Raw genomic sequence first — 13,061 nt, forward strand, 5'->3', positions numbered from 1 at the left:
TTTTTGTAGGTGATAAATATATTTTGAGTATTGAATAAAAACTAAAGAAATATCTAAGTAGCTATCTGTCCTCTGTCTATTTTGCTGGCTACATAATAGATGGGTTAATTTTTCCAAAACCACAAACTCCCCTATTTTTTTTAATCATTCCTCTGTGGTTCGACTGTTTTATTTTTTCTGGTGAGAGGCTACCAATAGCCAAGCTCCTGCTAGCAGATGAAGGATTCATTCTTCATTTCTTCTTGTGTGACCATTTCCTCTAGGAAGCAGTTGGAGGATTGCCAAGGGATCATTTGGGAATAAATATCCAACAATCTGTGATATTGGGTTATGGATTGCATCCAAATACTCTGTAATGACTGGACATGTCCACCATATATGCATAAAATCTCCTCTTTCAGCACAACTTCTCCAACATTTATCCCCATTCCATTTCTTTTTTTTAACCTGACTGGTATGAAGTACCATTGAAATAATATTTTAAAGAAATTTTATTATGCTACAGACTAAGGTCACTGGTTCTTTTTTCCAGATCACATCCCCATGGGGTAATTTGTCTATCAACATCTTTGTCCCAGCATGTCATATATAGCGCCTGTTTTGTTAGGAAAGCTATCTGCAAAGATTGATACAAGTTTGTTGTGTGTGTTTGTTTCCTAATTGTCCAGGCACCAGCGCTTCTATTAAATTTAGTTTTCTGTATAAAGCAGGTTTTCGGGAAAGCTGAGAAATATAGAGCCAGGCTTGAAAGTACTGATACCAGGGCAGAGTGGACCAGTTAAAGTTAGTTTTGATCTCTAAATAAATTAGAAAAGTTTCTTCATTGACTAGCTGGACAATCATGTGTATTCCATGACTTCTCCCAATCTTTGAAAATCTGTGGTTTACATTTCGGATTAAGATGTGGATTATTAGCAGTGGGTACCATTGGTGAGAGAAAAGAGCTTATTTTGTCTCTAGTTCCATCCCAAACCCATAGAGTAGCCTTTGACTAAGGATGTGTACATTTGTGGAGAGCGTGACTTTTTTTATTAATCCGTTGTAGCCTAGCAATACTTTCACAGCCACAATTTTCTTGCTCAGTAAAGGGCCAGTGTTTGCCTGGGCTACAGCACCCTCACTTCAGTACTGCTTTGAGTTGGCTGGTACCAGAAAATATTTGGAACAGCTAATCTTTCCTGCTTAATTAGTCTGTACAAAGTATCTGCACACTCTCGTGGTCTCTTCTTATTCCATATAAATTCTAACAACATCTTCTGTATTCCTGCTAGGGTTTAATCTGGGGTAGACTCATAGAACCACAGGGTTAGAACGGGCCACAAGGGTCATCTAGTCTAGTGGTTACTCCTTTCCAGACTACTGTACCCCTTTCAGAAGGCTGATTTGTCTTGCGTACCCCAAGTTTCACCTCACTTAAAAACTACTTGCTTACAAAATTAGACATAAAAATACAAAAGTGTTTCAGCACACTATTACTGAAAAATGGCTTACTTTCTCATTTTACCATACAATTATAAAATAAATCGTGAACCCCCTAAGTTGAGAAACACTGAAATAGTACATAGAGCAGTCGTATGAAATTTTAGTTTGCACTGATTTTGCTAGTGCTTTTTATATAGCCTGTTGTAAAACTAGGCAAAAATCTAGGTGAGTTGAAATACCCCCTAGAAGACCTCTTTGTACATCTAGGGGTACGCATACTCCTGGTTGAGAACCTCTAGTCTAGTCCCCTGCCATTGTCTGTTCCATTGTCCTACTGTTCTTACAGTTAGGAAGTTTTTCATAAAACTTCTCAGAATCACAAAGATTTTGAAACAAGAAAGACGTGCTTTAAATGTTCATTTTGACTGTGGTTGTTCTTCCCAACCAAGAAATTGCATACTTCCTCCAGCCCTCCAAATCTTTGTTCATTTGCTGAAATAGTGGTTTGACATTTAAATCATAGGTTTCTTCTAGATTGTTTGAGATTTGAATTCCCAGATATCTTAAATAATTTGTTGCCCATTCCCTCTGTGTAGTTTACATAGGGGAGATTTTACCCTATTAACTTGAACAGCAGCTTTTGGGTTAGTTTAAAGAGCAGTTATCCATTTAAAAAGCTGGGGGCCAAAGTCCAAATGGGACAGGACTTAAAACAGAAAGCGCCACTCTAATCTGTCAAAAGCTTTCTCTGTGTCTAGTGATAACAAAAGATATGTATCTTTTTTTGATCTGGCATTATGGATGATTCCAAGAACTCTACAAATACCATTTTACATTTGTCTATCCTTAATGAATCCAGTTTGATCTGGATTTATGTAAGATGGGGAGCGTAGACTGTAGTTGGCTAGATAGTATTTTTGCTAAAATCTTTGTCATGATTCAACAGTGATATGGACGTATAGTAGCTGCATAAGGTAAGATCTTTTCTATCCTGAGGGAGATCAACCACAGTAGCTTCTTGAATAGGTTGTGGAAGTTCTTTCACTAAAAGAATAGTGTTGAAGGTACCTCTCAAGGGAACCACTAAGACTTCTATAATACTAATCTGTCAAAAAAAATTATTCTTTGGGTAAATATAACTTTGCGTGATTAGTAAACATAATGGGCCAAATTCATCCCTTGTTTAACTCCAGTGATTTCAGTTGAGTTGAACTAAAATAAATGTATGCCCAGTATGTAAATTATTCTGTTAAATTTCTATTCTAAGAGGCATAAATTAGCTGCCAGAACACTCATAATCAAAGACTAAGAAGCCAGTGTCCTTTGGATCACTTCTTGCAAGAATCAGAGTAAAATTTTTAATAAAACCAATCCAGGTTCCTAGCAGAAGACCTTAATATACTGCAGATCTGAACACCCTCACCTGTGGAAGACTAACTTGCATTATGTGCCCACATCTAAAGTCACAGGGGAACAAAATGTAAGTTCTCCCTTGGGAGAGAATCTTGCAAAAATGTGATAGTTTTGTTCATGCAACTGTTACACAGTATCTCCTAAGTGAGTTTGTAGAGTCTTAAAATGCTATAGTGAATTAGGAATGTGCATCAGCTGTGCTACTACTTCTGATTAAGGAGCTATTGAGCATGCACCATATTTGAACCTCTGGTGGCTGTTGACATTTTAGATTTTAAGATCCAGTAGTACTTGTTCACATGATTAACTTGAACACTTTTTTTTTTTAAATCTCTGCTTCCCACCCTGCAAAATAAGGCATCTTTGAGCTTTAGGAGTTAAAAAAGCATTTATAGTCACAATGCTTACATTTTCTGGTTTCTGTAATTTAAACACACAGACTTTAAATATGTTAAAACAAACAGCTTTCAGGCTGAGACAGTCTGCTCAGTTTAAATACCAGGAGTGTTTAAGATGAGACAATAAGGGATTTCTGATGAAAAGGCAGACAGTACTTCCAATATAGTGGTGCCTACAGATCCTGCTATAATTAGTCATATTGTAAAACTGGTGTAGTAAATTTTAAAATGCATTAAGCAGCATAAACAATGGGTTGTGGATGTTTGTGAGGTGCATTTTGGAAATGTGTTGTGGTATAAATGTAAAATTTAGAGTATCTGGTATATCAGTGGATTGAAATAACAGTGAAAGTCAATTGTCAATGGCTTTAAGGGTAACAAATGTCGTAAAGAAGTTCAGCATTGCTGTCAGGCCCTTACATGCCACAGCGATAGAGACTGTGATGGTTAAATATGGTGCTGTTATGTAGACATAGATTTAGTGAACCATATCCTTAGTTGATGTAAATCAGCATGTCTCTGTCAAAGGAGCTCTATCAGTTTTCACTTGCCGAGAATCTGATCCAGCCTGTGCACTTTGGCATTGAACCTATAGAGGTAAATTAAGCTATTTGGGCTTGAACTATAAATCAGTAATGCCATGCAATGCAATGCAAGCAGTCCCTTGAGACACTAAATATTAATGTAAAATTGAAAGCTGTTTACTGTCAAAATATTAAAATAACCCAAATATTCCTATTCAGGATATGAAAACCCCACCGTGCCTTACTACTCACTGTCCAGAACAAACAGTTGAATGAACCAGGTTTTCTTCAATGAATAATGTTAATGCAGCTTTTATTTAATCTTCCAGGAGCAGCTATCTCAGGTTCTCGATGCTATGTTTGAGAGGAAAGTGAAACCTCAGGAACATGTCATTGACCAAGGAGATGATGGAGACAACTTTTATGTCATCGAGAGGTAGGCAAATGAGCCACTATTTGTATGAGTTCTCTGGAGATTAAAATCTGGAAATCATAATTTTTGTTCCTTTTCCATCATTATGGAACTAGTAGGGAATACCTACAGAATCAGCGCCTCATGCTGCTTTTTTCTTTGTTTTTTTCGTTCAATGGTTTTAGGGATTTTTTATAAACATCTTTCCTCTATTATTTAGCTTATTCTTCTGTACGAGGTAGCTGTTTTAATATACCCTGTTCTCTTGCAGATCAATAGGTTCTACATGTCTGTGTCATTGAGTTTCTTCCTTTCATATGTATAAATACCTTTGTATATTTTTTAACCCTTTTATAATAAAAGCATTGAGAGAAACCCTGGTGTATCAGTGTTTCCTCTTATAAGCATCTGCTAGTTGACAGCTCTGTTGATGAACACTTACTTAGTTCTTCTGCAAAAATGAAAAATTTACATTTGTGGCTCCTATAAAACTGTAATGTTAATAAGAATAATCTTGAGGAATGTAAGGATAAATGGTGGAGGGAACATGATCTTGACTCATCATATAATTATCAGATGCTCCTCTTTCAGTTAATGGCACCATTAAATAGACATTAATGATTTCAAAGCAGTTCCTTAAGTCAGCGCATTTCCTTTTGATTGTCATTTATGGTATTCTTAGGGAGTTTATAAAGCACTTTTACGTTAGGTTCTGATAATTTTGTTCATTCAGCCAAATTCCTATTTTGATTAGTTCATGTTCTACAAATAGTCTGTCAGCTACAAAGCTTTTTATACTGAAAGCTGGTTGATGGAGAAGATTTAAGGTTGTAAAAGTTTTGCCACGTGATTTTTTTTTTATGAGATATGATGGTAGTTGGTACTGTACTGCTGTCACAAATGTGGGCAAAACTGTGCAGGTCTAAAGACAATATATTGAGAATAAGTGAATAAAGCCTGGTATTGTAGTGACAGTTAAGACCTGATTTGGAAATGCAGACTCAGTAATGTCTGCTGTACTGTTTGTTCCACAAATCATCATCTGTGAAAGTCTGACATTATCCATATTCTGTTTTTGTACCTATTTTCCATGTGCAAAACTACATTTCCCTAGAGATACCACATTTATTGGATTTCTACTCTTGGGTCAAGAACTTCTAGTTGAATTAGGTGGGAACGTTTTAATTTTCAAAGGATTTTGGCTCTATAAGACATCAGTAGATGTGTCTTGTACACAGAGTAGTTGCTGGTGCCTTAATGCTCTTGAGAACTTTTCCTTACAGTTCCCTTCTGATCATGGTAAAAAAGGGCTCTCTCTCTGAGCTGTAACTGTTGTGGCAGATTTCAGCGCTCCACCTGCTTGGAGACGTTAGGCATAGGCCTTTTTCAAAGCCTTCTGGGTGTGATGTAGAGCAGTAAATTGAGCCATCAGTGCCTTTGAGGCTTGGGTTTTTGGGTCCACTTTTTTTCAGAGGCACTAAGATGACTCTTTGAGGTTCCCTGGATGCAGGACAAATTAGGAATATAGGGTATTATATTCGAAGAGTCCTTCTGAGTCATTGAGTCTACCCCCCTGCTAATGCAGGCAACCCCAGCATATTTTCTCTTCACAGATTTACACAGCTCCATCTTAAAACTAGTTAGGGTATTTGCCCCCACTGCTCCGATTGGCAGACTGTTCCAGAACCTCATTCCTTCGATGGTTAGAACCCTTCTTCTAATTTCCATCTTAAATGTATACATGGCCAGTTTATACTCATTTGTTCTTGTGCCAACATTGTACGCTAGCTTACATAGTTCTTCTCCCTGGTGTATTTATAGAGAATAATCAGATTCCCGCTCAGCTTTAATTCTGTTAGGGTAAACAAGCCACACTGTTTTAGTCTCCTCTCATAAGATAGGCTCTCTGTTCTCCTGATCATCCAAATAACCCTTCTCTGCATCTGTTGCAGTTTGAGTTCATCTTTCTTGAACATAGGTGACTAGAATTGTACACAATATTTCAAATTAGGTTTTAGCAGTGCCTTGTATAATGGCATTAATGTTTCCCTTTCTCTACTGGAAATACCTCACCTGATATATCCTAGGATCCCATTTGCCTTTTTCACAGCTACGTCACATTGGTGGCTCCTAGTCCTCCAATCATCAATTAATCCAAGTCTTTCTCCTCCTCTGTCATTTCCAACTAATGAGTCCCTCCAGTTTATAGCAGAAATTTTTCTTTTTAATCCCGAAATGCCTGACCTTGCATTGCGTACTATTAAATTTCACCCCTTTTCTGTTACGCCAGTCTCAGGGTCATCTAATTCTTCCTATATAATAATCCAATCCTTCTTTATATTGACAGTGGCTCCCAACTTCCTTTCATCAGCAAATATCATTATCATGCTTCTACATTTTGCACCAAGGTCATTAAAATACTAAATAAGACTGGTCCCAAGATCAGTCCTTGATGAGCTCCATTAACAGCCTCCCTCCAACCTAAAAGTTCTTCTTTCAGCACAATCCATTGTCGTCTCCCTTTTAGCCAGTTCCTTACCTGCCTTACAATACTTGTATAATCCCCGTCTTCTCCATCTTAATTCACAATTTTTCCACTGCAGTCCCTATGTGCCTACAATTGGAGATTTTTGGCAGCAGTTCTTGTTCAATCTGTCCGTGCGTCCTAGCTATTCTTGTGCCTCGTATCAAGGATATGTAGGGCTGTGATGGATGGACGAGCCTGGCCAGAAATGGAGCATTTGATAGTGCTCGGTTTTGCAGATACCTGCTTCTTAGTTACTTTATAGTTTTCTTTTATTATATTATAACTAATAATTTTATTCTTTTTTATAGCTGACTGTTCTATTTCTTTTGAGAGATTGTTTTCCAGTTAGCTGAGTCTTTAGTTTCGGCTACCCTCTGCCCAGTCCAGACAGGAGGTTCCATTTTACAAAGAAGCCTCTTCTGGTATTTTAGGGCATGCCCAGTTCCTAAGGTTTCGAACGTTGTCTCACTTTCTGGGAGTCCTTCCCAGTTACTGATGGCCACGTGCACTGTATCCACTGCCTCAGGTATTCACACATGCCATCCAAAGTGCAAAATCTGCACTAGTTTTAAGAGCTGCTCCGGGAGAGAGAAGGAGATTAAACTTTGTCTCCTTATGATGTAGCACGCCTTTGTCTGGCTTCAGATCCAGGCCTGGAGACAGATGCAGACAGACTCCCAGCAGCCTCTGAGCAACCATAGTGCCCCGTCAGCCTCTGGTAGACCTGCAACTGATACAGAAAAGACTTACACCAAGAAGAGTACTAAATCTTCTCAGAAACAATATAACACTCAGAGATGCACCATACTGGAGACCCCAGTTTAAAGGCTTCTGCAGAGGCTTCAAGAGAGTTTAGTACTGAGAGTTCTACATCAAAGTCTGAGAGCTCATTTAAATCACATGCTACCCAACAATCTGTACCATCAAAGCATGACCAACATTCTAGAGAATCCAGGGATTCCACACTGAAGAACTCTGTACTGCCTGTGGCATCTACTACATCTTTGGTACCTCTTCCAGCAGCTGCCAATGCCCCCTGTACTGTCCTTGGTACCACAGGCCACTATGTCCATGGCTAACCAAGTTATTGCACAACTGTACCTGGTACCTCAGGAGTTCAGGTTTTGCAGTGATTTGTTAGTCTTTGATGAGTCTGTGTCTGTTAGACTCCCAGTACTGCAATCTCCACTATCTCTGGTAGCTTACCTATTGCAGTATTATCGGATTCCCCAGTACTCATGCATGCAGAGAGACAAACCTGCACTCCTCCAGACTCTGCAGATGAGAGCTCTTCAGACTTTCAAATTTCTGTTCAGGGCTATTATGATTACTTGCCTAGACTGACCTGGATGCCTCCCCCATTCCTGTATGCCCACCCTATCCCACTAGCCATACTGGGATCCTTGGCCTGCCTATTGTCAACAATTCTCCACAGTATCCAGTGCTTGCTGGGAATGCCAGGTACATCCACCCCCAATTTCTTCAATTCCCTCACAACAATCTTTACCACAGGAGAAAGAGAGAGGAGGGCTGATGAAGAGACCACCCATTGGACTAATATTTCATCATTCTCCCAGATTAAGCTGTTGTGTCCCCTCCATCTAGCATGGATAACTTCAAATAATTTCATGATTTGATGAGAGTGGCAGACACTCTTCAAATACAGTTAGAAGATATTCAAGATACTCCACATATGCTCCTGGACATTCTTCACGTGCAATCTTCAGCAAGGGTGGCCCTTCCTGTAAACAAGGTGTTGTTAGAACCTGCCAAGACAATGTGGCAGACTCCCGCCATTGCCCTTTGACAGCCAAGAGGGCAGACAAAAAGTACCAGGTTCTGTCTAGAATTGTTATTTTTCCATCCTGCTCCTAATTCCATTTATTACATCCACAACTAAGAACACAGCAGACAACACCATTCCGAGGTCCCCCTGCATGATAAAGGCCGAAAGTGCTTATTCTCGTTGGTCATAGAATTTTCTTGTCTGCCACCCTATAGTTCAGAATTGCTAATAACCAAGTGATTCTTGCAAAATATAACTACATTAACTATTCAAAATTTAATTCCTCCCACAGACATCTCCCACAAAAGCATAGGGAATGATTTCAGGCCCTCATCATAGATGGAAGACTTCTGGTGAGCACAACTCTGCAAATTTATCTTGATGCACACAAGCCCATGCACACAAGCCCATTGATGACACAAGCCCATTCCATCTCCATATCGGTAGTCATGTGTCGAGTCTCATGGCTGCAGTCTTCAGGATTTCTGCATGAAGTCCAGAACATTGTAGAGGCCCTCCCCTTTGAATGTATTAAATTATTCAATAAGTCCACTGATGAGTCCCTGTATTTGCTGAAGGATTCTAGGGTGACCCTTCATTCGCTGGGCATATGCCTGCAAACGAGATTTAGTTAGTCTCAGACAACTCTGAGATTGCTCCCAGATCTGTTCTCGACCTACCATAAGGTGTCAGAGCCACCTAAAAAGAGACCCAGAATACAAAGAGAAAATAGAATTTGCTTATCCTGCAATTTTCAGATTCATCAAAGCTTATTAAATCTCTTCCCAAATGGCAGAGAACCCAGCCCAACTGGGAATTTGAACTTAGTTTTTAATTCTCTAATGAAATCTCCCTTTGAACCACTAGCCCCTTAGAATCATAGAAATGTAGGACCGGAAGAGACCCTCAGTAGGTCATCTAGTTCAGTCCCCTGCACTGAGGCAAGGCTAAATATTATCTAGACTGTCTTAGACAGATGTTTGTCTAACCTGTTCTTAAAAACCTCCACTGATGAAGATTCCACAACCTCCCTTAGTAATTTCTTCCAGTACTTAAACTTCCGTAACTGTAAGACTAGTTTTCCTAATGTTTAACCTAAATCTCCCTTGCTACAATTTAAGCCCAATCCTTGTCCTGTCCTCAGTGGATAAGGAGAACAATTTATCACCTTCCTCTTTAAAACAACCTTGTATGTACTTGAAGACTATCATGTCTACTTGGTCTTCTCTTCTTCAGATCGAAAAACCCTATTTTTTCTTGTGGGTAATGTTTCTAGATCTTTAATCATTTTTGTTGCTCTCCTCCAGACTTTCTCTAGTTTGTCTACATCTTTCCCAAAGTATGATGCCCAGAACTGGACATTCCAGTTGAGGCCTTATCAGTGCTGAGCAGAGTGGAAGAATTACTTGTCTTGTTTATAACACTCCTGCTAACACATCTCAGAATGATGTTCACTTTTTTTGCAATTGTTTTACGTTGTTAACTCATATTTAGTTTGTGGTCCACTATAACCCCCAGATTCTTTCTGCGGTACTTCTTCCTAGGCAGTCATTTCCCATTTTACATTTGTGCAGTTGATTATTTCTTCCTATGTGTAGTATTTTGCATTTGTCTGTATTGAATTTCATCCTATTTATTTCACACCATTTCTTCAGTTTGCAAAGATCATTTTGAATTCTGATGCTATCCTCCAAAGCGTTTGCAGTCCTTCCCAGCTTGGTATCATTAGCAAACTTTGCAAGTGAAGGCTCTGTGCCATTATCTTAATTATTTGTGAAGATATTTACTAGAACTGAGCCCAAGACAGATCTCTGCAGGACCCCAGTTGATATGTCCTTCCAGTTTGACTCTGTGAACTAGTTGTGCACCCACCGTATAGTAGGTTCATCTAGGCTATCTTTCCCTAGTTTGCTTTTGAGAATGACATGCAAGGCAGTATCAGAAACCTTTCTAAAGTTGAGATATATCATGTCTATTGCTTCCCTCCCATCCACAAAGAAGGAAATTAGGTTGGTTTGACATGATTTGTTCTTGACAAATCCGTGCTGACTGTTACTTATCACTTTATTGTCTTCTAGGTGCTTACAAATTGATTGTTTATGTGCTCCATTATTTTTCTGGGTACCGAATTTAAGCTGATTGGTTTGTAATTCCCTGGGCTGTCCTTATTCCTCTTTTTATAAATAGGTATTATATTTATCCTTCTTCTGTCCTCTGGGAGCTCTCTCGTCCTCCACAAGTTCTGAAAGATAATGGCTCAGAGATCTCTTCAGCCAGTTCCTTAAATATTCTAGATGTTCTTTGCCAGGCCCTGCTGACATGAAGACATCTAACTTGTCTAAATAATTCTTAACTTGTTCTTTCCCTATTTTAGCCTCAGATTCTACCTTATTTGCACTGATGTTCACTATATTAGTGGTCCAATCTCTGCTAACGTTTTGGTGAAAACTGAAACAAAAAGGGTATTTAACACTTTGGCTATTGTTGCTTGTACTGAGGGGGGTTTTTTATATTCATCCTTCATCATTTGACCTACTTTCCACTTTTTGTATGACTCTTCTTTGAATTTCAGGTTGTTGAAGATCTTTTGTTTAAGCCAGGGTGCTCTCTTACCATCCTTCTTATCTTTCCTACACATTGGGACTATTTGCTCTTGTGTCCTTAATTATAATACTTGTGCATGTTTAAACCTTTCCATGAAAACTGCCTTTCTGGTGGTAGTTATCTCTGCCTGAAGAGCTGGTGAGCTGGGGCTTTTATTCCATTTTTTTATGCTGTCGTTTTCAGTGATAAAGTATCCCTCCAACCATACCCGTGGTTTCTACCCAGTCATCTTTGACTTCCATATCAGTCAGGCTATTTGTCGGTTAGTTTTCCACTCTAAACCCCATCAGACATCACTAGGAAGTATGTTATCCTTCACACCAGGAAGGACAGGCAGGGGCGAAAGGGTGGAGGAGCTGCACTGTATGTAAGAGAATGCTATGATTGCTCTGAACTCCAGTATGAAACTAGAGATAAGCCATTTGAGAGTCTCTGGGTTAAGCTTAGAAGCAAGAACAATAAGGGTGATGATGTGGTGGGTGTCTGTTATAGACCACCAGAAAAGGAGGATGAGGTAGATGAGGCTTTCTTCAGTCAACTAGGGAAAGTTTCCAGTTCACAGGACCTGGTTCTCATGGGGGACTTCAATCACCCTGACATCTGCTGGAAGAGCAATATAGCAGAGCACAGACAATCCAGGAAGTTTTTGGAGAGTGTTGCAGACAACTTCCTGGTGCAAGTGCTGGAGCAACCAACTAGGGGCCGTGCTTCTCTTGACCTGCTGCTCACAAACAGGGAAGATTTGGTAAGGGAAGTAGAAGTGGGTGGCAACCTAGGCAGCAGTGACCATGAGATGGTCGAGTTCAGGATCCTGACCAAAGGAAGAAAGGGGAACAGCAGGATACGGACCATGGACTTCAGAAAAGCAGACTTTGACTCCCTCAGGGAACTGATGGTCAGGATCCCCTGGGAAGCTAATATGCGGGGGAAAGGAAACCAAGAGAGCTGGCTGTATTTTAAAGAAACCTTATTGAGGGCGCAGGAACAAACCATCCCGATGTGCAGAAAGAATAGCAAATATGGCAGGCGCCCAGCTTGGCTTAACAAAGAAGTCTTTGGTGAACTTAAACACAAAAAAGAAGCTTACATGAAGTGGAAGCTTGGTCAGATGACTTGGGAGGATTATAAAAATGCTGCTCGAACGTGCAGGAATGAAATCAGGAAGGCCAAAGCGCAATTGGAGTTGTAGCTGCAAGGGACGTGAAGGGGAACAAGAAGGGTTTCTACAGGTATGTTACCAATAAGAGGAAAATTAGGGAAAGTGTGGGCCCCTTACAGAATGGGGGAGGCAACTTAGTGTCAGAGGATGTGGAGAAAGCTGAGGTACTCAATGCCTTTTTTGCCTCTGCCTTCACAGACAAGGTCAGCTCCCAGACTACTGCACTGGGCAGCACAGAATGGGGAGGAGGTGAACATCCCTCAGAGCTGATGGAACAGGTTCAGGACTATTTAGAAAGATTGGACACGCACAAGTCTATGGGGCCAGATGCAATGCACCCGAGGGTGCCGAGAGAGTTGGCTGATGTGATTTCAGAGCCATTGGCTATTATCTTTGAAAGCTCGTGGCAATTGAGGGAGGTCCCTGGTGATGGGAAAAAGGCAAACATAGTGCCCATCTTCAAGAAAGGGAAGAAAGAGGATCCAGGGAACTACAGACTGATCAGCCTCACCTCAATCCCTGGAAAAATCATGGAGCAGGTCCTCAAGGAATCCATTTTAAGGCACTTAGAAAAGAGGAAGGTGATCAGGAACAGTCAACATGGATTCACCAAGGGAAAGTCATGCCTGACCAACCTGATTGCCTTCTATGAAGAGGTGACTGGTGTTGATTCTGGACACTTTGTGATCAGTGTGGATACCAGTGAGACACAGTACGCCCGATTTGCAGATCAATAAGGTTTAATGTGCAAGGTTTTCTATAAATATACTAGTTAGATACAAAGCCTAAAATTAACTACAATATATCATATTCACT

General features: G+C 40.0%; 1 protein-coding gene across 1 annotated transcript in view; it reads left to right on the forward strand.

Moving 5' to 3' along the window:
- Nucleotides 1–13,061, forward strand: part of PRKAR2A (protein kinase cAMP-dependent type II regulatory subunit alpha) — a 152,558-nt gene that overhangs the window by 98,303 nt on the left and 41,194 nt on the right. Inside the window, exon 5 of the mRNA XM_067541096.1 lies at nucleotides 4,087–4,193. Within this exon, the coding sequence (XP_067397197.1) occupies nucleotides 4,087–4,193 (107 nt within the window). The remainder of the gene's footprint in view (nucleotides 1–4,086; nucleotides 4,194–13,061) is intronic.

Source organism: Emydura macquarii, unplaced genomic scaffold, assembly GCF_026122565.2.
Source record: "Emydura macquarii macquarii isolate MOO-44397 ecotype Brisbane River unplaced genomic scaffold, CSIRO-AGI_Emac_v2 contig_71, whole genome shotgun sequence".
Classification (NCBI taxonomy): domain Eukaryota; kingdom Metazoa; phylum Chordata; order Testudines; family Chelidae; genus Emydura; species Emydura macquarii.